This window comes from Saimiri boliviensis, chromosome 13 (genome assembly GCF_048565385.1).
Source record: "Saimiri boliviensis isolate mSaiBol1 chromosome 13, mSaiBol1.pri, whole genome shotgun sequence".
NCBI classification, from domain to species: Eukaryota; Metazoa; Chordata; class Mammalia; order Primates; family Cebidae; genus Saimiri; species Saimiri boliviensis.
Window position 1 is genome coordinate 23122395 of NC_133461.1, and position 26833 is coordinate 23149227.

Genomic DNA, 26833 nt, shown 5'->3' on the forward strand with positions numbered 1-26833 from the left:
TGAGAACTCACTCACTATTATGAGAACAGCAAGAAGGAGTCTGTCCCCATGATTCAATCACTTCCCAGCAGACCCCTTCTCCAACACTAAGGATTAGAGTTTGACATGAGGTTTGGGTGGGGACACAGAGCCAACTACTTGAGCAGTGTCTATAAACATTTTTTATGATAATCTAATATGCATGTACTATACTGTATACTAAACAACTGATACTGTTGTTATGATGCATGTTAGTATTTTCTGTTATGCAATTTCACTTCAAACAAACAAAAAGTTGATCCATATCAATTTTATGATCATTGAAGGAATGTGTTCTCAGGCACATCTGATCACTGCTGTCACGTGCATGATTCTAAAGGTTCCATGTATTGTGAAAAAAAAAGCTAATGGATCCAAACTTCCTGAGTTTTAACACTTTAATTGACATATGAAAAATGTGACATTAATGCATATATATCCTAATTACTAGGATATGATTGTTGAATGCACTAAGTGCTCTTGCCAGTATTTTATATTTAATCTGATATAATAATTTTATGACAGAGCAGTATACCCTTTTAATAGATGAAAAAAGAGAGGCTTAGAGGTATAGGTCCAAGGTCACACAGCTGCTTATGGCAGACCTGAGATTTAAACAGAAGTAGACCAAGCTTCTGCTTACAGCTCAGTGACATGTGCCATGGCTTTAAGTCACAACCAATGCAGGGAAGATTTGTATGTGCTGATTTAAAAAAAAACATTTATTTTATTTTTTGAGATGGAGTCTCATTCTGTCATCCAGGGGGAGTGCAGTGGTGCCATCTCAGCTCACTGCAACCTCTGCCTCCTGGTTTCAAGCTATTCTCCAGCCTCAGCCTCCCGAGAAGCTGGGATTATAGGCACATGCCATCACTCCAGGCTAATTTCTGTATTTTTAGTAGAGACAGGGTTTCATCATGTTGGCCAGGCTGATCACGAACTCCTGACCTCAATTGATCTGCCAACCTCGGCCTCTCAAAGTGCTGCAATTACAGGTGTAAGCCACCATGTCCGGCCTGCATATGCTTCTTTTTACACTTGCAGCACAGGCAAGGGAGAACAAGACCACCGAGGTACAGACAAAATGCTCTCTAGCCTACAACTTTATTTCTTCTCTGGATCTCTATTCTGGCCCTAGTCTCCTGCTCTGCAAGTCCTCCAAAAAAAAAAAAAAAAAAAAAAAGGACAAAACCCTTAAAATAGACACCCAGACTGCAACAGAAAAAACAGTTTTATGATTAGGAGGAAACTTCTAGAAGGCTACTACTAAATTTTGTTCAGTCTTCTTCAAATTACCAACATTCCAGGGACACTTAGAATGAAAGATTGTCAAAATTTTATGTTTTTCCTTTTCTTTTTCCCAACCCCCCAAACCATCTAAAAGCAGGCAAAATCTAAATTCTACCCTGTATGTGTCTAGGTCTAGTAGGAAAGGTTTATTATCTTAAACGTCAATCTATTGTATATGACTTGATTTCCAAAATTGCTTAATTTTCTGGGTCATTCCTGGAGGAATATTTATGCACTATGCAGTATGTTGGGTCTTAAGGATACAAAGACCTGCTCTTCACCTTTAAAAAGAGAACATGCACTGAAAACAGATAACATAATAAACCAATAATTGTGCACAGTGGGACCCATGCAGAAATAATCGTACAAGGTGTTGAGGAAAGACAGTGAATTAAATCATAATCCTGTCAAGGCAGAATTTTGAATTTTCCTACTTTTAGATGTTTTGGGGGGCTTGGGGAAAGAAAAGGGAAAAATGCATCTTTGACAATCTTTCATTCTTAGTGTCCATGAAGTTACCTTAAGTTAAATAAGACTCAAAAGATTTAGTGGCAGCCGCAGAGAAGGCTCTTTCTAATCATAAAGCTGTTTTCTCTGTTGCAGTCTGAGTGTTCTATTTTAAGGGTTTTGTTATTTTTTGGAGGACTTGGAGAGTGGGAGAGTAGGGCAGAATTGGAGATCCAGAGAAGAAATGAGGTTGTCAGCCAGAGAGTATTTTGTCTGTACCTGGGTGGTCTCGCCTTCCTTGTGTGTGCTGCAAGTTTAAAGTTCAGCACGTGCTGATTTTCCCTGCAGCTGGCCATGACCTAAAGCCATGGCACATGTCACTGGGCTGTAAGCAGAAGCACAGTATACCTGCATTTAAATCTCAGCTCTGCCGTATGCAGCTGCGTCATCTTGGGCAATTCACTACAGCTCCAAACTTCAGTCTCCTCCTCTGTAAAATGTTAAAATGTCATAATAGTGAAGCAGTACTATGACAGCAGCTTGTATTGTATTAATAATAATGAAGACACTGTCCCCATGGCTTGGTAAAGTAAGGCAATTATCCCACTTATATCTTTAGGGTCTAGAACTTAAGTGACAGGAGTCAGCAGCCTTGAGGAAATCATACTCACCCGCAACATTTGCTAACATTGAAATCAAGCTAAAATGAAACCCCAAGAAAAAATATAAAAGCTGCGCTCTTCAGGGTAAAGTGTACATCTTGAGGGCATAGAGTCTTCATTCACATATTTAACAAATAGTTACCGAATACCTTATATGTGCCAGGCACTGTGGTGGGTGTAGAGATATGGAGTGGACAAGATTCATGTACTCTGGCATTATGGAGTCTGATGAGGGAGACGGGCGATGTAAAAGGAAATGCATTAACATTTAACATTCGGATCCTCGTTGGGCAAAGTGCCTCTAAGCTAATGTTATGGCAGAGAATAATACAATCGAGGGCTTACTTTAGACAGAATAGTTAGGAAGGTCTGTAGGAAGAGGTGATGTTTAAGCTGAGACCAGAAGGATGGATGACACGGAGTTAGCCTTGTGAACAGCGAGGGAAAGAATTAAGAGACCAGCATATGCAAAGGCCCTGGGGTGTATAGGACTGTGTGTATCATAAATCTCTGGACTTCTTTCACACAAACTATCTGAAGCTCTCCCCATCCTTCTCGCCAGCTGCCTTTCTGACTCAGACTTACAGTGTGAGTAGGGCTCCAGATTGAGGTCCTAGCTGGTTACACCCATTTGACATATCAACCTAAAAATATGCTGGAACAGTCTTCCCTTCCCACACATCTGCCACAGGCTGTATCTTGCTTACTGTGACTTAGCCATTCAATCAAGACTGACCTTGACATTTATCTCATTCTGATTTTTTTTTTTTTTTTTTGGTCTACATTTTTGCCTCGGGTCCTGAGAGAATAGCTGCTGACACAATGTAGATGCTCAAAAATTACCTGATGCATCTTTGGATGAATTTCATTAGCGCATCAGAGAGCTAATTGTTGTTGTTGTTTGTGGCTCTATTTGCTTGTTTATTTTAACACAGGTTGTACTTTTGGGGGCTTGGGGAAAAAAAAAAAGGAAAAAAATGTATCTTTGACAATCTTTCATTCTTCGTGTCCATGAAGTTATATTACATTGGAGAACAAACTGGATCAGATTTGAAGGAGAATGAATGGTACGGTGTTCTGGATTACCAGAGGGCTGCCTGGCTCTGCCGCTCACTAACAACATGACCTTGGACCAGTCATCCCACTTGAGCCCTGACATTCTCAACTACAAATGAAGGCTTTGGTCCAAGTCCCCTTCAACATATCATTTTCTTTCTCTATGAATCCATGAGGTATCAATATTTGCCACTCCTTCCATACTACTGTGAAAGCACCGTGATCTTTAGGCATTAACTCAGCTCATGCAATAATGATGCCTTACATTTGATAGAAATTTGTCGTTTACAAAGCACCTTGATTTACACTATCTCATTTGATTTTAACAAGTCATGTAAGGTATTTAAGACAGCTATACTTTTTTTTTTTTTTTTTTTTTTTTTACATATGACATAATGTGAAACTTGCCCAAGGTCACAAAGAGAGAGAGAAGAGCATGAATGACACACTTTGTCTGTGCTGTCCTGATTATAGGTGACACAATGAATCAGACAGGGTCTCTATCATGTGGGAGTGAAGCAATTTTTTTTTCTAGTTCACCCCCTAGAATAGCAGTCACTACTTTAGAAAAAAAAAACACTTTTTTTTCTTTGAGACAGAGTCTTACTGTATCACTGAGGCTGGAGCGCAGTGGCATAATCTTGGATCACTGAAAACTCCACCTCCCGGATTCAAGCAGTTCCCTTCCTCAGCCTCCCGAGTAGCTTGGATTATAGGCACCCTCCTCCACACCCGGCTAATCTTTGTATTTTTAGTAGAGACAGGGTTTCACCATCTTGGCCAGGCTGGTCTTGAACTCCAGACCTTGTGATCCACCCACCTTGGCCTCCAAAAGTGCTGGGATTACAGGCATGAGCCATTGCACGCATCCTAGAAAAAATGTTAATGATAGTTTTGACAATGTTTTAATTTAAAGAATCTTTTTTTGAGTTAAGTTCTTTAGCAGTAAGGGTCAGAAAAGTTCTTAGGTTAGCTCATCTTGGGAACGGGAATATTGCAGGCATGAGCAATCTCATGGGCAGGGGGTACTGCACTCCTCGTAGTTGCAGGCATGAGCAATCTCATGGGTAGGGGGTACTGCACTTCTCGTAGTTGCAGGCATGAGCAATCTCATGGGCAGGGGGTACTGCACTCCTCGTAGTAATTGGGAAAGAATCTCTAGGTATTTCTTCCCAGGACTTGTTTGTCTGCTGTTCTTGGAACTCCCAAGACCATTCTCTCTTATCTGAAGAGCAGCTTCCTCTGCTTTCTCATGGTTCTTCCCTCCCTATAACCATGGCTCTCACATGGCTTAGCTTGCTGGGACCAGGTCTGGCCAGCTGACAAGATGTGTCCGATCCATCGTTCACCATAGGCCACGGTCGATCTCTTCCTCTTTTTGCTCCTGGAGTCCAATCTGCTTGGGCTGGTCCAGCTGGGACAAGGAGTCATGTGACACCCCAATCAAGTTCTACCTTGCTGTGTACTGAACGTTTATGTCCCCTCCAAAATTCAGTTGAAACCCTAATTCCCAATGTGCTAATATTAGGATACAGGGTCTTTGGCAGATAACTAGTGTTAGCGGAGATCACGAAGGCGGAGCCTCCATGATGGCATTAGTATTCTCATAAGAAGAGGAAGACAGATCAAAGCTCTTTCTCCACCCTGTGATAACTCAGTGAGAAGGTAGTCATTTGCAAGCCGGGAAGAGAGCCCTCTCCAGAACTTGACCATGGGCACCTTGATGTCAGACTTTGTAGTTTCCAGGGATGTGAAAAATAAATGTCTGCTGTTAAAGTCACCCAGTCTGTGGTATTTTGGCCAGCCTGAGTTGACTAAGACATACCTCTATATCAGGATTTATGAACAGGTTCCTAGGCAAGGGAGTCTGCAAATTGAAGAGGCACCCAAAACGTATGTACTACCCCTCCTTTTAAATTTAGGTTTCACAGGATCCTCTTGGTTCTCCTTTTCTTAGGAGCCTCCAATCTTCTAAGTATAACTGGAAAGTACTTAACTCTGACAATTAAGAAAAAAAAAAAAAAAAAAAAAAAGACAGAACACCTACATTTGTCCCTGAAATTAAAAATATAAGTGATAGTTCCATGGTTTTCTGATTGTAGGGTCAAAAAATGAACAAGCAACTAGACTAGCAATTGGATACCTTTAGATTTCAAGCCCCATCCTATCACTGGTTTCTGGATAGATCATTTATTGTCCTTGAAATTCAGTGGAATGAGGAGTCATAAAAACCTAAAATCTAGAAGGGGTTTTATTGGATTATCTAATCTAACCTCTGGATTTTACAGCAAAAGACATTGACATTGGGCCTTAGATCACAGAATGATTGTGGAGGTAGAGCCAGTGGAATATTTCTCCTAACCCAACGTTTGTGATCTTTTCATTACATCATCTAAGCAGAGCCTGCAGGGGTTAACTCTGAGAATTGGGGATAATGCCTGTGATAATGCAACATTAAGTAGTGTCTAAATGTAAAATATTATTTTAAGATGAGAGAACATGGAATGAGGATGGAAGACAGGAATCTTCACAATGTGTGAATGTACAGGAAACAACCAATAAATGTCCTAATTCTTGTTCTGTAAAAACTTACATGTAAATAAAAGATTCCTGAAATTGATCTGAACTCTGTTATCGCCACAAACTTTTATCAGAAAATGGAGATTAGGATGTTCCCTCTGCCAGATGGCATAAGAACATGGTTGAATGTGGACTGTGATCACAGATTGTCTGGTTTCAAAGGTGGGCTCTGTCACTCAAAATAGTTGTGTGACTTAGCCAAGTTTTTACCACTTACTAAACTGTCCTGGGTCAAGCTACTCAATTTTACTCGCTTCTGTTTCCCAATATACAAAAGAGGGTAGTAACACATACTCCATAGAGTTATTTTTAGACTTCAAGTAGCCAGTATTTGTGAAATTCTAAGAACAGTGTTTGGCATGTAGTAAACACACTATATGTGTTACCTGTTATTAATATTACTTGCTTTTCTGTTCCAAGGACTAAAAGCTATTCTTTTAGAGTAGGGAAACCTCCATTTAAAATTCCATTGGCTACATTAGAGGTATCAGTTGATTTAGCAACAAATTAAGAGATGGAAAGGAATTATTTCTTTCGTGCTGGCGTCATCTTTATCTGTATCTGCTACAAAATTCATAAAGTGGGCATTGCTATTTGCTTTTCACAGACCAGAAAATAGGCTACAGAAGGTAACTGCTTGGCCAGAAATGGAAGTTGAGTCAGTCATGGCTTATGGTACAAAGTGCATTTGAGTCTACAAGGCAATAGATGAAGGTCTTCTTCAAGCGAAGACCTTCTGGATTTGGAAAGTTTTCGCACTTCCAGGGACTTATAAAAAGATGGGGTGAGGAGAGAACCCATATCCCTCTTCCAGCCTAGGACCACCTTGGCTCAGAGGCCTTTTCCCATGCCACCCAAGGCTCCCTGAGAAATCCGGCTCCACAACGTGGGAAAGCTCAGGGTCGGGCTTGCCGAGAGCGAGGCCGGTCCGGTCTTCCACGAGCCTTTCTCAGGGAGACCTGGGGGGGGGGGGGAGGGGATCTCACTTTCCTGCGGAAGTCTGTGGAGTTCAATTCGTAAATTTATGCCGAAACTACACTTTTGCGTCAAAGAGCAAGGACGGCCAAGAAGCGGAAACACCAAGAAGAGCGCAGGCAAACGGGACCTGCGAACAACCTCAGCCTCGGGAACTCCCGCAGTGCAGCCCCACGCGCGACGCCCACCGGCGCCTGGCCTGCCGCCTCCGCTCCCGGAGGAGGCGTGGTCGACGGGCGCCGCCATCTTGGGCGCCTCTCTAGGCGCTCTGTTTACCACTCTATGGTCGCCCGCTCCCGCCCCGCCCCTTCCCAGTCATTGTCTGGAGGAGCAGCCGCGGCCGCAGCTCCTTCTCTTTATAAGCCCGCAGTTCCCGGATGTGAATGGATTACAATGTATCTTTCAGGGAAACCTATTATTATCAATGTGACTCCACGGGGGAGTCAATGGTGATGAGGATGATGAGGAGGATGATGATGATGAGACACCTCTAAACTTGGAACAAGTTTAAGACTTTATGAGAGGAGAAGAAAAAAAACCACCACCAAGATTTGTTTGAGGAAAAATTATAACTATCCTGTTGATTTTTTTTTTTATAAACAGTAAGAAAAGTTGTTGGATTTTTTTTTTTTTAATGATTTCTTTCTTGGGGGAGGGAATTTTGTTGCAGTTTTATGGTGGAAAATGCAAAAACCAGAGCCAGGTGCATAATCTTGTTATCTGTGGATATCCCTGGAGCAGGACTGAGTACCAGTTAAAATACTTTTTGGGGATACACATGTGAGATACTAAGTACTTGCAGAAGATTTTTGTCTCTCTTTTTAAAGTCTCTTTCCTTGGAATATTGTGAGAATATTTGTGGCCATTTAAGGTAACGTTTCAATTTGCCGTCAGAGTAAACTGTTTGTAATTGAATTTAATTTTCAAAATGTCGATCCCGATGTTTTATTAAAACAAAAGGAACAACCTATTAAATAATTGCCAGTGGGAAAAAGTGTGTGCATGCGTTTTGTGTATGTACTCGCACATCTAGCAATACCAGGGTTTGTAGAATGTGTTTTTGTTTTTGTTTTTTTTTTTTTTTTTTTTTTTTTGAACACACGTTAAAATAGCGTATGTTGCATATCTGGTTAAAGCACGCTTGTTATTACGAAACGATAGAATTATGAAGTTTAATTTTTATTTTAAAAAGTGATGTGAAAAAGTATGTTTTAAGAGCATGCAGGGCCTATAATGGTAAATGTTGAATTAAAAACTTACAGTGCTGGCGAACAGGGACTTAGCGTGCCTAGGAACTCAAGTGCAAAAACAGAACAACATCCACCCCCCAAAATTGCCCTTTTTTTCCCCCGAAGTTTGCAGCTATACTATTCTGTGACTTAAAAGGGAGGGGAAAGAAAGTATGCAATTCAGATTTCGCCCCCAACGCAAAACTACCGAAACGAAAATCTCCCCAGCAAAATATGGCTTGATTTACAGGCGAAAAAGAAAAATATTGTTCCTCTTGGCAAAGTCTTTTTGCATCACGTGTATTTGCAGCCTAGTATAAACTTGCTTTGCCGTGTGTGGATGTGTGAGTGAGAGGGAACGCGAGTAAGAGAAAGAAACAAGTGAGGGGATGTAAACTCGAATAAATTTCAAAGTGCCTCCGAGGGATGCAACGGGCAAAAACTGAAGTGTTCAGGCTTCAGATTGTAACTGACGATCTGAGGAAAAATGAGGTGCTCGATGAATTTTCGTTTGTATTTTTTGGCGAGGCGGGGGAGGTGTTGAGATTTTTTTTTTTTTTTCCCCCCCTCGGGGTGGGTGCGAGGGGGGATGCGTCCCAGCCAGCGCGACCCGGAGCGAGCCGCGTCTCCCCGCCGGAGCCCCCCCACCCATTTCTTTGCTGAACTTGCAATTCCGTGCGCCTCGGCGTGTTTCCCCCTCCCCCCTTCCCTCCGTCCCCTCCCCTCCCCGGAGAAGAGAGTTGGTGTTAAGAGTCAGGGATCTTGGCTGTGTGTCTGCGGATCCGTAGTGGCGGCGGCGGCGGCGGCGGCGGCGGCGGCGGGGAGGCAGCAGGCGCGGGAGCGGGCGCAGGAGCGGGCGGCGGCGGGTAGACATGAACGCCGCGTCGGCGCCGGCGGTGCACGGAGAGCCCCTTCTCGCGCGCGGGCGGTAGGTACCGGCGCCGGCGGGGCTCGGCGGGGCGGAGGCGCCCGGCGGCGCGGGCTCGGGCTCGGCGGCCCCGCACGCGGCTCCCGGCGCCCGGCGCTCCCAGAAGAGACACCCCTTCCCCTCCCGCCGCTTCCCTCCCCCTCGCCGCCGGCAGCACCCCCCCGCCCCTCCCCGCAGTGCCCCCTCGGAGGGACCGAGGACTTTGCCAGGGGCCTGACTTTAATTTTTATAACCCCTTTCTTTCACAAATTAGGGTGCTGGACCATTACGGGACCCGACCCTCCGCTCCGCTCCCCCTCCCTGCCCTGTCACCCCACCCCTCCCCCTTTGGACGTGTTTTCACTCCGGAGACGCTCATCTTTAATTTCTTGATAGCTACTTTGAAAAGCGGAGGGGAGTGGTGTGTGCGAGTGTGTGTGCGTGTGCGAGTGTGAGTGTGCGAGGGGGGTGGGGTGCGGGGTGGGGGGAAAGTTGAGACCGGATCGTTCTCAGTAGTTTCTCTTTTTCTCTGTGATCCATTCATTTCTCGCTCTACCTCCTGTTGCATAAAATGATGCGCTGAAGAGCGGCTTTTTTTTTTTTCTTTCCCGGATTTGGTTTTATAGTGGATGTTACCAGTTTGATCGTCTCTTTGGAAATACAATATCGCTTTTTCTCCTTTTTTTTTTTTTTTTTTTCTTTTTTGCTATTGCTGCCTATTCCATCTTAAAAAAACAAAACCAAACCCAACCCAACAAGTCTCCCATCCCTTCCTCCTTTCCACCTTAATCCCACCCGCCCCCACGTCCCCACCCCCAACACCCCAGTCTCCAAAAATCCGATTGTGTTTTCTCCAAGGATTGGGACTGGATTTTCTGATTGCGGTTATTTCCATGTTTCTAGGTTTGTGTGATTTTGCTAAAATGCATCACCAACAGCGAATGGCTGCCTTAGGGACGGACAAAGAGCTGAGTGATTTACTGGATTTCAGTGCGGTAAGAAAGAACGGTGGAAACTAACAACAGCTGTGAAAAAAACAAAACAAAAACCCAAACACTTCAGCTAGAGACCAGTAGTAATCTAAAGGACAGGAATAATTTTTAACTGGCTGAATCCTTGGTAAATATGGAGGTCTTTTTGACAAGTTTTTAACTATAATTTTGGGGTGTGATGGAAGATTCAGGCTTCTTCTTCTTTTTTATTTTTAGTTTTATTACTGGCCTTGAATTCCCTACCCACTGATTATCCCAAATAATGGAATCTCATCCCAGTGGAAAGCAAAAATAGACACCCCTAAAAGTAAAAACCACCCCTAAAACTTGGCCATGTCTGAACATTGAGAGTACTGATACTTTGCACATTACTCTTCGTTTTATTTACGGTTTTTGGAAATGGAAAATAGAAAATAGGAGACCCAGTTGTCTCTTTAAAGTTCTAAGCTGATGATGCTTTGGATTAGTAGGACCTGTTAGTTACATCTTACCTCCTAGTTGCATCTTTTCCTGGGATTCTTAAAAGTAGTATGGATACGCTGAACATACATTCTTTAGAACCTTTTGGACTGTTTTGGTAAATTTCGTAGTCGTGAGATCAGCACAAAGCGGAACTTAACACACTTGTGGAGTTTTACGGCTGTACTTGGTCCTTCTCCATCCCTTTGCTTCCTTTTCCTAAACCAAGTCCCAGACATGTCAGGGGAATGAATTCATTTTTAATGCCAGATGAGTTTGGTGTAAGATGCATTTGTAAAGCAAAATAAAAAGAATCCACAAAACACACAAATAAAATCCAAACCGCCTTCCAAGTGGGGCTCTTTCATGCTGCTGCTGCTGCTGCTGCTGCTGCTGCTGCTGCTGCTCCTCCTCCTCCTCCTTCTCCTCCTCCTCCTCTTCTTCTAGACCTTCTTTTGGAGAAATGGCTTTCGGAAGTTTTGCCAGGAAACAGCCCTAGGCAGCTTTGCAGCCCCCTTTCTGCTTGTTGCACTTTCTCCATTCGTTCCTTTGCTTTTTGCAGGCTCTGACTCAGGGAAGGTGTGCATTATCCACTAGATACGTCGAAGAAGAGGGAAACCAATTAGGGTCGAAATAAATGCTGGAGAGAGAGAGGGAGTGAAAGAGAGTGAGAGTGAGAGAGAGAGAGAGAGAGTCTTGCTTCAAATTGCTCTCCTGTTAGAGACGAAATGAGAATTTAGTGCAGGTGGCACTTTTATTTTTATTTGGGTTCACATATGACAGGCAAATCCTATACGGGATGGAAAGGGACATTGCCACGTTTATGGCCAAGGTTTTCAATATAAAACAACTTTTTTCTTCTCCTTGGTGAAACTAGTGTTTTCTAGAGAGGCTGCTGGCCTCCAACCTGAATCTTGATAACATCATGGGGACTGTGTTTGTTCCAAATGTAGTAGTACTGCTTGGCCATCTAATGAACCTGAGGAAAAAGAAAGAACAGAGTGCTAATGGGGGCGGGGGTGGGATTTGTAATGTTGTTTTTCTTTTAGTTTTAAGTTGGATGGTGATGTATTTTATTAAATAAACCCTTAGCAGAAACTCTAAGCTGTTGGGTAACAGTATGAAAGATCTTTGAGGAACTCTGAAGGCACAAATCTCTTTTTTTCAACTGTAATATTTCTTTGTTTCTTTTAGATGTTTTCACCTCCTGTGAGCAGTGGGAAAAATGGACCAACTTCTTTGGCGAGTGGACATTTTACTGGCTCAAGTATGTGAATTTCCTTCTTAGTGTGAAGTTAAATGTTCTTAGCTGTTTATTTACTCAATTGTATGTTTTTGGCTGTGTTGACGTGTTCTGAAAAAGTCATTGAATTTTAGCCTGTAATCCTATGGTTATTGCATTACCCATCAGTGGTATAACTTAACACAAAATGTTACCTTGTGCAATTAAAATCAGGTCTTTTTTTTTTTAAATCAAGGAAACTCTTTCAAAATTACATCACTTTATTTAAAAGCAAATTTCTAATATAGTTGTAATCAAACACATGAAGATAAGACCATTGTTAACCTGGGGAATAAATTAATGTTTTTTTGAAAATAAGGGGAAAAAATTTTAACATTCATTAAACAGGGATATCCCTTGTAAATAATATCAGTTATTAGGTACTATAAACAATTAACCCTTTTAAAGAAATGGACACTTAATTCTGCAGATGAATGCTATGTAGTAAACCATAGCTGTAAATAGCCTCTTGCTAATCTGAGAGTCTAAATATGAATTCATTTATATTTAAAATACCCTTTTTGATGTCTTAGCTGTTTCTTTTCCCTAATCATTTACTTGTGCAATGAATTTTTGCTGTATTTAAAGTTGCAAATCTGGAAGGACTATTACATTTTATAAATGAAAAATCTTTGGGTGATGCTTAAAAAAGACGCTAGCACTATTCACAAAGGAATCTCTGCACAGTGATTATCTGGCATCTGAGGAGGGGTTTATTACAGGACTATTTGAATATCTCTTATTAAAAGTGCAGACTGAAAATATTCATTTAAAATGTATTTTTTTTAATCCAATGAATTTCAAATAAGAAAGAGTTCTACATTGTTGCCTGCTATCCTTTAAGTCCAAGGCTTAAATCCATTTATGCTTGTTAAACAGCTGCAGTATTTTAGGAGTTTTGGCAATGGTATATAACAGTACATTAGACTGAGTACTGTTCTTAAGTCAGACTGGTAAATGTTGACATCTTTTAGCTGTGAGATGCCAGTGAAATTGTCTGTCAACTATGAATATAATTTCACATCTCTTAATATTCATTTGGTGTTACAGCAGTGAAAAAAGTTTGTTCACCTATGTGATTTGTGTAATTGGTATATTTTTATAAAACTAATGGCTTTTAAAAGTTGCTTATTTCCAAATAAATCCCCTGTCCTTCTACTGGCCCCACTTAGTTTAGGGAATTTGTGTCTCTATAACTTGTTTTAAAAAAATGAGGTGCCTCTTGTATTTTTATTTTAGTTTTTTGGTACACATGGATTAAAAAGATCATTGACAGTATGTTTGTGTTTTACTATCCTGGACCTTGTTATGTTTTCCACTTAGGAACTTGGGACAGTTTTTATATTAGTATTATATCTTTAAAATTTCTGTATGGTATCCTCTGTGCAACTTTTAAGATGGAAAATATTAATATGCATGCTTGACGTAAAGGTAAGGACAAGTATCTTTTGTGGCCAAATTAATTTTTCATGTTAGGCAATATCAAAACAGTATCTCTGATAAAAAAATGTGTATTTAGTTTAAATTTAAAAGTAGGTTATGTCAGACAGGCACAGAGATAGACTACTTTTAAAGTCAGTGCTAAAAAACGAGTTTGCAATGTTGTGAAAACATGTATTTATAATAACTTAAGAATATTACTTTAGATATCATTTAATAAAGTAAGGTGTTTAGAAATGTGAGTTCGTGTTACATTTAAAAAGACAACTGTATGATCCATTTTCTGCGTTCAGACTAAATGAAGTCCTTGCTGTGATGTTTAAATGTTTATAGAGAGTACAGATTTGATGAGTTGGATATGTATTAATGCATTTTGGTAAGTGATCACATATCAAAACTTACACAATTTTTAAGACAGTTACACACATACACACACACACACACACACACACACACACGTTCATGCATGCAAACCTGGAGAGAGACTTCACTCTTAGTAAGTCGTTACACTACTTCTGATGCATACACAGTGATTATTTTTAAGGTGTGGAACTTCAAGTTACGTTGTACCGTAAGTGGTGTTTTCAGGACCAGATGTTTACTTGTAAGGGTGAAAAGTGTAATGGTCCTTTTATTCTGGCTTCCTGATTGAAAATGCAGGGTATTCATTTCATGTAGTATGATGGTGACTATAATATAGGGTACAGATTGGAGTGTTCAATTTCCTTCCATCAAGATATATTTGAATACAGGGCAATTAGTTAAGGAAACGGGTTGTATTTCCACTTAAAATAGTTAAACCTTTTTAAACACGTTTAAAATCATGAAAACTGTATTTTGCCCTTTAACTGGAAGAATCAACTAGGAAACTTTGGAGGGAGAAATAATTTTCTAAATTTACTTCAAGATAATATCCATTGTCCTGAGTGGACTCAGATGTCCCTTTCATAGGTTGCTTTGAAACTTGGATCTGGGAAAGAAAGCTCTAAACTATAAGCAAACTGTTTCTATTTGAAAAATCAGGTATAGTTTTTCAAAGTGAGGCATGGTAATAATTCATGCTTAAAGTTCCCAATAGCTTTTGATTCCATTAATATAGGATGCTCTATAGTGATTTGCAATGTGAGAATAAAAATAAAGTTTGGCCATATTCCCTTTAATCTTTTATTTCACAAACGTGGTTTTTCCTACCACCTTAAGAAATGGTGAGGCTGCTAGGGAGAATGGAATGTAACCTGAGCTACAGCCTGACATTCCCAGGGAGCATTTTTCACATGAAAGGCTTTTGTCAACCCAGGAAAGGACTAGCAGTTTTTGTTTGATGTTTGCAGGTGTTCAGCAGAAAGCACTAAAACAATTCAGCCATGATGGTTCAGAGCTTCCATAACCTTAACAGGGCAAATTGGTAGGCTCTGGAATTATTTTTAAGAAATAGTTATAACCTATATGGTAACTTAAATAAAGGGATTTAATATCCGTTATAGCATTGATCTTAAAACAAAGTGAAAGCATCCACATGCCTGGATAATTGGAAGATTACTCTCATTGAAAAGTAGGATGCCTAAGTTACCAAAAATATAAAATAATTTAAAATGTCTATAATTTATTGATGAATATGGGCTTGATTTTCTGATATAGCAAAAGGACAGTTTATTTGGTTACCTTTGACTCTTGGAGGAAAAGATAAACATAATAGCTTTGAGATCTTTTTAAGAAGTCATTTTAAAGTTGGGCCACTAAAGTGATGTATTCTGAAGAACTAGATGAGGTCTGGCCACATCTGTTACATGTATTTACTGCTAGCCTACGACAGACACTACATCCTTCTCCCTTAGTTTAAAAGTTGAGCTTTTTTCCCTGTAACTGTTTAGTTTTACTGAGGTGTTCAGGTATTGTAAAAAGATTGTCACATGAATGAGTGTTTGAACAATTAAGAGCAGCATTAAAACACACAGCATCTCTGTTGTGAGTCATTTCTGGAAGAAGAAAAGTATTGCCTGAAATTTATATAAGTTTGCTAACCTATATCCACATGATGAGAAAAATGATATGGCAATTTAGTGAATTCATTGAGGGGGGAAATTAATCAATCCAGTGGGTAGTTTTGTATGATACAGAAAATTCACGTGGTCGGCGTCCTGAATTAATTCTGAGTTCATAGTGATGGCATGAAAAAAAAGATTGGTTTTCCCTTAAAGGTATTTGTTAAGGAGAGCTACTTAAATTTGTGTGTGTGTGTGTGTGTGTGTGTGTGTGTGTGTGTGTGTGTGTCAGAAACAGCCTTAAAATGGTAAATGGTATTATTCATAAGGGTTCTGTGGCTTTTTGTAAAGGGCAGAGTAATTTAATAGGTTAAAAAAAAAGTACAGTGGCATTAAACCCATTATGTTAGAATCATAGAAATTTGGGCATAGAAACCCATTAGAAATGTTGCCCAGTGCCTTCATCATACAGGCAAAGAAAACTGAAGTCCAGGATGAGGAGTTCCAAACTGTGCTTTTTATTTGTTATTTCAAAAAACAAGTTTTGATTTGCGAATTCTCTGTGGCCCTGCAAATCCTTTATTGGAAGTAACCTTGGTCTCACTGCTGTCTTTCTGTCGTTTGTACGGCATAATGGGGCATGAGGATTAGTGTGCTGATGATATTTGTGCGTATAAATGCTTCTGTATATGCGTGTGCCTTCTGAAAACTTTTTTGGATTTGGAGCTGAATTTTGGATTATTGATCATTCTCTTTTACCTAGTATTCCCTGTGACTGTTTTGCATGATGTTGGGTAAAATAATAGTGTGGGTGAGCTTGTCACACTGCTTCTCAGTGTGTTGGAGAGGTGTGCTGTGTACCTTGTACCTGTTGTATTTTTGTAAATCCTCGCAAGAACCTAGTAAGATGTAAGGATTACTACTGTCCGTATTCATTGCTGAGGAAGCTGAGAGCGACGTTAAACAACTTGATCTTAAGGCAGCCAATAATGAAATTAGGTTTTAACCTTAAGTTTGTCTAGGTCAAAGTCCTGAGTTCTACACACACACATACACACAGTGTCTCTCTCTCTCTCTCACTGTCACTTCACACAGCTCATTTTTTCAAGATTATATAGGCAAACAATGTAATATTGAGGCTTGGCATGAAATGCTATCCAGCATCTTTAGGGTAGATAGCATTTTTAAAAACATATCTAATGTAACGATGTAAACCATACCCATTATTTTTCCTGCCTTTCTATCTAAGTAAGCTACCTTCTAATTTATGGCAGATTTCAGTGTGACTAAATATGTTTTTCTCATATCTTTATTAGTTTTACCAAGAAAATACAGTGGATATTTAAGAAGTTGTGCTTTCATTCTGTTGTGAATTGATAATCTACATGGATGCCAGTGAAAATACTTCATTATCAATTGTTTTTATGTAGCTAATCAATTCAGAATTTGAAGTAACCAAGCTTAACATATTAATATCTAAAGAAATAAGCATCTCCTATCTTTAACTATAAAGAAGTTTTGCAGTCCATTGTTCGATCTTTGAAACTTAATATTCAAGAACAATACCCTAAATTATGTCTGCATCACTAAAATAAGCACTTTTGAAGGTTTGATATGTCTGTTACCAGACATGTGCTTAAAATGTTACATTTTCTAAATTCAGAAGGCAGAAGCAGTACTCTATTTGACACTGACTTAAGTAAATAAAATGCATTAAACAAGCGTGGGGATCCAAGAACTGTTGAAACTGAAATGCTTAACATTTTTGACAGCATCAGCAAATTATCCTTACCCTACTATTGTAATGAGGAAATCACTTAAATAACAGATGAACAGCCAAGTCACATAAACATATATAATAGAACTATGTAATGAAAGTTTATGCTGTTAATTGCTCGAATCTGTCTTAAATGCTTAGAATCATGGAGCAGTAAAGACTGTCATATAAACAGTTTTGTTTTGAGCTTAAAATTATTCCTTTTTGCTTTCATCTGCTATGATAAACAAAGTAATTTTGTAAGCTTTAAAGATCAAACATTTACTCCTAATGGTAAACTACATTTTATATTGGAAGTTTGCAACCTCGTCCAAGTCATAGAGTTGAGTCCTGGTGGCCCCAGGCCTGTGATTTTCAACGTTTAGTATTATGATGCTATTTAGATCTGTTCCCATAAGCCAAGATAACAGATCTTAAGTTGCCTAATAAGGAACATGGTGTGTTTTGAAATGTTCTTCAGTTTACAAGTCTTAAACCAAAATGTTCTTGGCCAAACCTTTAGAATCTATATGTATGTTGAATAAGTCAGATTTTATACAGACATAGCATGAAAATGCAGCTAAGTAGGAACAGAAAAATCCACGCTTTCTTTTTTTTTTTGTTTGTTTTATGAGCTAATTTTTATGGCCAGGTGTTCTTCCCAGTTAATTAGATAGTGTTACATATTAGAAAATGTAAAATATGTTACAAGTTTTTTAAACAGTTATTTTTGTTACTGGTTTCTTATTACTCTAGGTAAAATTTTCACAACTGACCACCAGGTTTATTAGCTTATACGTGAGCTATCCATTTTGTACATTCGTGAGCCAGTTGACTTAAAATAAGGTATATACATGGGTTTTATGTGGATGCTTTTGACTCATACCTCTCTTACTGCTTAGGAGAGAGACATAAGAAAAATAATAATTTAATCTTTGGAGAAGTTTAACACTTTGTTATAAGTTATATATAGATAAATATGTGTGTGTGTGTATATATATATATATATATATATATATATATATATATATTAGGCTTGCAGGAATAGTGAAAATGTTGAAAAGGTTGTCATGTTTACTTTCGTTTCAAAGATAAATAAGGGCCCAGTTAATCAGCATATGAAATACTCAGGTGTGTTTAAAATCAGTTTATGTGGATGAATTTCAGGGCTGTAAGAAAGTATTTTATTTAAAGGTGCAGCCACACGATTGATTGTTCAAATGGATGCTTTTGTACTTTTGTGTGACAATTAACATTTGATGAATGACTTTCTAGACTGCCATTGGTGGTAATTACTATATGTAGTTTATTAACTGCAATCCATTGTTGGATGTGCCTTTATTGATTTGTTTTGCAAACACCCCTTTACATGTGCGGCAGTATTTGTAGTTACTTTTTAAAGAACCTGTTTCACTTGCTGATGCTGACATTGCCTCTAAAAATGCTAGTTTATAAATTCTCATGTGCTAGAATGTCTCTTTGATCTGAGTAATTTTAACTGAATTACAAAATCTATCAACTTTCCTGCTATAAAAAGTTTGCATTTAAATCCTTAGGGAATCCCAAAGTAACGACATATATTGTTTTTCAAGGAAATAATTTATGGAAATTTACAAAAGACTTTAGAGATGCTCTATTATTTTTTAGGTAAGGAGCCAAGGTTTGGGAGGGTTAAAAGTATTTTGCCCAAATCATGCAGTTGGTTATTGGCTGTAATAGGACACAAATACACATGTCCTGACCCTCTGGTCAAAGACCTCATGCTGCTTTTAATTAAGGCTTGGACTCAATTCGATGGTACCAACTGTATATTTCTTAAGAAGGGAAAAATGTGTATAATCTACCATTTCTGAACAAAATATTAAAATTTGAGATTGTGAAAGATGAACGTTGTAATCCAGCCTGATTGTCATCACGTGTTCTAATTTGGCCAAGGCAGTTGACAAATAACTGTTAAAATGTATTGTGTTATTAAAAATAACAAAGTAAGACCCATGATTAAATATCAGGGCTGTAATTTAATCTCGGGGGTTCTGGTGCTGTTCATAAACCATTTGGCTTTTTTCTGTAACAGATGACGTCAAAATCCAGCTTGATTGAATTATGACCCTGGGTTACAGCAGCACCTGCTGGTGCCTCTTTACTTCATGGCCTGTCAGCATTTCCATTACAAACTTTTTTTTCCTGACGTTTTAAACTTCAGATAGTTAAACTGGGCTGATGTTTGGCGTATAAACTTTCTGCTCCTTGGGAAAAGACCACTTGCTCAATAAAACAGAGAAGGCGGTGACAAAACCCCATTACGGATACCCCTTAGAATGTTCTGCTTTGCTTTAATCTTCCATTCATTGAAACATTCTTTTGCGAGGTGCTTAGCTGAATTGCAAGGCATCCAAATGGAAGGTTTTTAATCTCAAGTTTCGCATGTGAAGACTTCAGCACAGGGTATTTAGAAGACCGGGAAAATACAAAAATACCTAGCATCTATGCAGGTGATTGAAACTCTGGATGATCTGGTTTTCATGTGGGGTGTAAAATGCTGAAGAGCAAGCTTTGAAAAACATGCACATTGGCATGCCGTGTCCGTAATTGCTTTTATATTCACTTAAGATGTGTAAAAATTGATAATGAATGGTTAGAAAAGTATCTTTATTTATGTTACTATCTGGAGACTGGTAGTATAGCTTCGGTTTGTCCGCTCGGGTTTTACTATGCTGGGAATGGACATGGGAAGTTGTTTGCATCTAGTTAGCCAGCTTTTTATCTATCTAGTCTAATTCTGATTGATGGATCATCAAATATACATATTAGCATGTTAGCAATTAGAGGACACAGAGGGCTTTATGGAAGAGGGACCATCTCTCAGAGGGCATATATTCTAACACAGTGGTGTTTGTCTTGAGCCACACATAAAATACAGTGACGATAGTTGATGAGCTAAAAGAAATTTGCAAGAAAAAAAATCTCATAATGTTTTAAGAAAGTTTACGAATTTGTGTTGGGCTTGTGGGTTGGACAAGCTTGTTCTAACAGGAAGAAATAGAAAAATAAAAATGTAATTAATATCCAGCATTGAGAAGACACAATCATGTGGGAGTTTAGAGACATGAAAACTTATTTCTTGCATGGGGAAATTAATAACGAAGGGTATGTGGAAAACTCGATTATAATCCTTGAAGGCATGGTAGAATTCTGACATGTAGGTAGTGAGACTGAGCATGCATATCAGGATCACTGTGAGCCAAGCACAGATGAAAGAAACTGGAAGGGGGAGCTCCCAGAAAGAGAAGCTTCTTGGCTCTGCAGTGGAGTCAACTCTGGTCGGACACATGGGATGATTCCAGGCAAAAACCCCTGTGTTGGGTGCTTTTTATTTTCTTGACTGAGTTTGCGTTTCATTGGGGGGTGTCACGGATTTTAAGCCAGTTCCATCCAAAAGTACATATATATATATATTTTGTTTTTGCTTTTTTGAGACAGAGTCTCACTCTTTCACCAGCCTGGAATGCAGTGGTGCAGTCTCAGCTTATTGCATCCTCTGCCTCCTGGGTTCAAGCGATCCTCTTGCCTCAGCCTCCCAAGTAGCTGGGACTACAGGTGCATACCACTATGCCCAGCTAACTTTTTGTATTTTTAGTAGAGATGGGGTTTCACTATGTTGTCCAGGATGGTCTTGATCTCTTAACCTCGTGATCTGCCCACCTTGGCCTCCCAAAGTGCTGGGATTACAGGCACAAGCCACTGTGCCCGGCCCAAAAGCATATATTTTTAATGGTAGTGTTGGGACAAAAATCAAAATTTTTGTGTCCCCAGTTCCAGAAACTCTTCCTATTATATCACTCAGCAGTGGAAACTTTCTTGAGCCAAATGAAGCTGCTTTGGAGAAAATTGTTCATTTAGCCAAATTCTGGAAGTCTAGATTCTTTTGCAATGTTTGCTGGTAAGTAGCTGTTTGATATTGAAGAAGTGGCAGAACCTTAAAGGCTGTATCTTAAAACTAAACAAAATTGAAACAAAATTGTACAATTCAAGAGGGGTTTTCACATTAAGAAAAATACTGCTGTATTTTAAGATTGCAAAAATTCATCTTTATAATTTTTATTATCACTGGCATCATCATTAACAGTGTCGTATTTTTTGGTCAAAAGCTGGAATGGAAATGTGATAGTTGTCATTGCCATATTATATATCGAGAAATGTGTTTAAAATTTTTCCAGAGATACTGTGATCTTAGCCAAGACTAATGTAATATTTGTAAAAACATTGTGGAGTGGCCAGGTATACCTTTTAATGAAACCGACCAGAAGTACATCACAAATAGAAAAATACATATGTGTGTGTGTATGTGTTTATCACCCCTTCCCACAAGTATTGTTGGGTTCAGGTTGAAGTGTCTTTCTCTCTGTGACCTGCAAGTAAATTCATGTAGCATGTGTGTCCAATTTCCAACGTGAAGCCAAAATTCAAGTGATGATTGATGTTGGCTTAGGAAAAATTTATTAATGACTCTGCTTGTTATAGAGTAAAAAAGAAATTTATGACAAAGAGATATTTAGACCCATTTAAAATATTTCAGTTAAGAACCTATGAATTCCTTAACCTTTGTCTTCACTTTTCAAAATGTGAAGCGTTTATACTGGAAATATTTTGCAATGCAGCAACCTGAAACTCACATAGGCAAAGCTTTGGTCAGCAAGTGGTAATAATACATCCCGGTTGAATATACAATTTCATACATAACCCAGTTTGTAAGTTTGAAGAGAAAGATGAAACGATACCAGTTTTAATGCTTGTTTGAATAATTGTTCTTTGTTATGTGCGCTCTTGGACATCATCATCCACAAACTGATGCCCCAAACCATTGAATGCTTTTCTGTTCTCTTATGGGCCCTGTGGTTCTTCAATCTAGTTACTTTTAACCACAAGATTAATTTTCTTCTGACATCTATTTTTCCCCTGATTTTATTAATATCTTATTTTTTTTCCCCAGCTCATTTAGAACTATTTCTCTTTCATATGGGGTGCACATTTGTAGTGTCTCATTTGTAAGGGGATTCTACACTTTAATCCTTAATAATTTGGGTGGAATGGGATAAGATGAGAGATAGTCCGTAATTGTTTAAGGCTTGATTGTTTCAAGAAAGTTGAAAGTTTCAGAAAAGTGAAAGTGGATGATTGCATGCCATGTTGTTACTACTTTTTCATTGTGAGTGTAATTCACTGGAGTAACGATAGAATTATTAGAAATTATTACTTTTAATTTACTTATTTGTACATTCATTTATTTGCTCATTTATTCATTCATTCAGTAAAAGTTTATTTGAGAGCCAGGATACAGGTTACAGTGCTAGAAATTATGGAGCTACAAAGAACAACAAATTTCAACTACAGCATTGGTACATGATTTTGCAGTTGTTAAATAAAAGTTTTACAATAAATCAAAGAAGGTACTTTTAAAACAAATGATGTTGGCCAGGTGGGGTTGCTCATGCCTGTAATCCCAGCACTTTGGGAAGCTGAGGCGGGTGGATCATTTGAAGTCAGGAGTTTGAGACCAGCCTGGCTGACATGATTTATTTAGTAGAAACTCCATTTCTGCTAAATACACAAAAGTAGCTGGATGTGATGGCAGGTGCCTGTAGTCCCAGCTACTTTAGAGGTTGAGGCAGGAGAATGGCTTGAACCCAGGAGGCGGAGTTTTCAGTGAGCTGAGGTTGTGCCACTGCATTCTAGTATGGGCAACAGAGCAAGACTCTGTCTCAAAAATAAATAAATAAATAAATACATACATACATAAATAAAACACATAAAATAAAAAATGTTGGAATACGCAAGTTGACGTTTTCAAAAGATACTTTTCAAATATAACCAAGTACAGACTTCACATTTCTTAACTGAAACAGAAATCCTAAAATCTGTGTATATGTGTACATGTTCTACATGAATATAAAGGAAGGAGAATGGATTTGAATGATTATGGAAATTGGACCTTGAAGTTAGTGTTAGGAATGCACTCTCAAATTTAGTATCAGAGGTTGTCAGGGAGGCAATGACAATTATGTTCCATTTGTCCTTTTTAAGCAGAAATTAAAATTTTGGATATGTAGATGGTACTCATTGACTTTTAGGGCACTAGATATATATGCTTATCTTTTTTTATCCCCATACTTGAATTTTGTTAAAATATGTACTGTGTGTCAATTTAAAAACAAAGTAGATGATTATTGAGCATCTGCTATGTATCAGGTAATATGCTGGCTGCCATAAATAAAACTATGAGCAAGATAGGTATGTTTCTGGTGTTGCCTAAATGGAGGAGGCAGACATTAATGGATAATCAGCCAAAGAAGGTCGGTTACTACATTTGAGAGGTGTGTGGCTTGAAAAGAGTTTGCAGCAGGAATGTCTGACCAAGGAGATCCGGCCCAGGTGATCTGAGGTCTTACAGATGAGGGCGAGTTAAGTGGGTGGAGTTTGCTTGGCTGAGAGGGAGGGCGTGATTCCAGCCGCTGTGGCTGGTGGGGGTTGGTAGGTGTCAGATCCTGCAAGACTGAGCCACAGGGAGCCTTGGCAGTGTGCTGCTAATCAGATTTGTGTCTGGGACATGGACCCCAAAGGGTAGTCAGTGTGGGTGGCCTACACCAGTTGTGAGGTTTTTGCAGAAGTCCAGGTGAGAGACAGGGTTGCTGGTTCTGCAGTGTGGGTGGTGAAGTTGGAGAACTAACTGTACGCTTTATTTGAAATCTCTACCTTTAAGCCATTGGGGAGCATTCATAGTGGGCACTTTTTTTTGTGTGTGTGTGAAACTTCCTATAAATTTTTAATCCTTGAAAATCTACCACACTTTTTATGTTCCGACAGTAATTATGAGACCTAATTTAGCTACTGTGTGATAGCCATTGCCTTTTTAGCACCCAAGTGCCAGAGAAGTGCTCTTTTGTTTTCTGAGAAAAGTGTTAGATTGATTTTGCAATTCTGCGAGGGTACAGGGGTGGAAGTAGGTCTTATTGAATGGTCTTCAGTAATGCACTATTTAGGCTTTTTATAGCTTATGTTCTTCGGAGCAGTAAACATGACGGTTTAGTTAGACCTGTTAACTTCTCCTGACTGTGGTCAGGTATCAGATAGCACAGCCACAGAAGTTACTGAATGTCTTTGTTGGTGGACTTTGGGAGAGTGGTTTAATTTATGTGGTGTTCTCTCTGGGACTGTAGCATTGTTGTTAGATTGCATTTTGTCACAGGGAGGAAATTACCTGGTAACTCCTGATTAGGAACAAAACGAAGCTTCCCCTTTTTACAAATCCCAGCTAATACTCTGCTTGGTCCACTTGGCTCTCTTCTCTTGAGCACCTCTCTCTCTCTTCCCTTTGTCCCCACTCCATTTTCTCAATTATTTTATTATTCATTACTGGGAATCATCTCTCAAATCAGGATGCTTGTTAGTCCATTTTAGTTAGGAAAAATATCACTATTCTTTCTCTGTGTTTACTGTTGAAGAACAAAATACTACCTTTTTTTTCTTTCCATTTTTGGTTACACCAGCTAGTTAGAGCCTTGGGGTAGTGCTGTGGGCACGGATTGGATCCTTATATCTGTGCCAGTTAGTAAGAGTTGGTTCCATGACCCTAGAGCTCTTTGTGTCCTTCATACAAGGGTGCTGAAAGAAGAGGGGGTAGAACTGTCTACCCCAAGCAGAAAACTCCTGAAAGCACGTGCCCAGTGCAGGTGAATTGGTAGCATAGTGTTGAGACAAGTGGGCAGTGCTCAGTCCTGTTTCTGCCTCCTAGAGAGTTCCTCTCAGCATCCAGGCATTCGTTAGTAAGTCTCAGTTAAAACTAAAATGAAATATAATTAATTACCTTTCTTTTGGGAGGGACGCAGAGTGTCAACAGTATCTATGATGCCTTTCTGTTGTTATCGTTGTTAAGGTTGACAGAGCTGGGGATGGATTGGAGGCTGAGTTATGCAGTGTGTTTTCTTTATGCTTGAATTCTTTCATAATTAAAAACAAAACGTATAATAACAAAAAAAGCCCTCTGCCTCTCATTCGCATTCCCCTCTGACTGTAGCCTCTTTCTTGACTTCCTTCTTGGCAAGGCTTTTGTTAAATGTTTTCTACACGGGCTGCTATTGCATGTTTTAAAATTTAACCCCAAACAAATATTAGAAAACTTATTTTATCATGTAATATTTGATGCCTCCAGAGTAATCATAACTTAACATTTGTAGCCAATGTAAGTTACGAGGCTTAGTCATGGAGTGAACACCTGTTAACCCACCACCCAACATAAGTACTGGAGCAATGTCACGTCTATTGGCTCACCTGTGGGTTTGTTACTTGTCCACCTTCCCCTGTCTTTCCTGCCGGAGGTAAACATTCTCATGACCTTTTTTATTTTTAGTAATATTGTGACTTGCACATGTGTCCTGAAACAGTGCTGTATGTTGTTTGGTTTTGCTTGTTTTGGAGGATTATGAAACTGATAGATTGTTTTGCGCTACTTGCTTTTTCACTTGATATGTTATCGTCCATGTTGTTGCATGTGGTGTACGTTCATTTCCTTTGCTGACGAATAGGTTATAATTTATTTATGCATGTTCCAGTTGATGAACTTTTGGGTTGATTGCTGTTTTTTGGAACTACAGACTTTCTTCTGTGCTTCTCTTGATGCACATGTGTAAGACTTTGTAGGGTGGAAGATACCTATGAGGAGATATCTATGAGTAGAATTGTTGGTTTGTAGAGTTATATGAAAGTCCAGCACGACAGAATAGTATCCAGTTGTTTTTAAATTTACTCATCCGCACTCCCATTTGCAGCATGAAGGATTACTGTTGGTGCAGTGTACTAGGCACAAAATAGAAAATGTATCCCATTATAGTCCTTTTTTATTTTTATTTTTTTGAGACAAGGTCTCACATCTCACTCTGTTGTTCAGGCCAGAGGGCAGTGATGCAACCTCTGCTCACTGTAGTCTTGACTTCCTGGGCTCAGGTGATCCTCTTGCATCTACCTCCTGGGTAGCTGAGACCACAGGCACACGCACCTCACCTGGCTAATTTTTGTATTTTTTATAGAGAAGGGTATTCACCATGTTGCCCAGGCTGCTCTCGAACTTCTGAGTTCAAGCGATTTGGTTTCCTTGGCTTCCCAAAGTGCTGAGACTATAGGCGTGAGCCACAGCACAGGGCCCCATTGTGATATTAATTTGCATTTTCTTGACAATTAGGTTAAACATCTTTGTGTGTATTTATTTCATATCATTCATGTCTGCTCTGTGGAATCTACCCCTGCCCCCATTTTCTGTTGGGTTGTTTGTTTTTCTTAGTTGATTTCTAGGTGTTCTTGATATATTTTCAGTTGATAATTATTAGTCATACATGCTGCAGATACTTTCCCTTATTTTATGACTTTCACCCTCTCTATGGTACCTTTTGATAAAGTTCTTAAATTTAAGATAGTCATGTAGTTATTTTTAAGGGTTGGAAAAGCCTTCTGTATCCCAAGGTTGTACATGTATTCTCTTATATGTTTCCTCTGAAAAGGATTTGATGATTCTGCCTATCACATTTAAGTTTTCCGTACATTTGGGATGGATTTTGTGTGGAATGGGAAGTATGGCTCCAATTTCACTTTTCTATAAATGTCTAGATATCCATTTGTTCTAGAATCATGTACTGAAAAGTCCATCCTTTCCCCAGTTACTCAATACTATTTCTGTGATATTTTTTAATTCCTGTATTTGTGGGGGTCTT

The 26833-nt window shown here is 39.1% G+C and overlaps 1 protein-coding gene across 27 annotated transcripts in view; it reads left to right on the forward strand.

Annotated features, from left to right (window-relative positions):
* The first annotated feature begins 7379 nt into the window (after positions 1-7379).
* TCF4 (transcription factor 4) overlaps positions 7380-26833 on the forward strand; it is a 373037-nt gene continuing 353583 nt past the window's right edge. For 6 of the 27 annotated variants that reach the window (XM_039463868.2, XM_039463869.2, XM_074383376.1 and 3 more), the window contains exons 1-3: positions 9033-9185; positions 10068-10159; positions 11810-11882. In XM_039463868.2, coding sequence (XP_039319802.1) covers positions 10088-10159; positions 11810-11882 — 145 coding nt within the window. In that variant the 5' untranslated portion in view covers positions 9033-9185; positions 10068-10087. Of the gene's footprint in view, positions 7900-8057; positions 8750-9032; positions 9186-10067; positions 10160-11049; positions 11361-11809; positions 11883-26833 lie in introns of those variants that run through there. The other 21 variants (XM_003926050.4, XM_039463874.2, XM_074383385.1 and 18 more) reach the window with 11 other exon arrangements.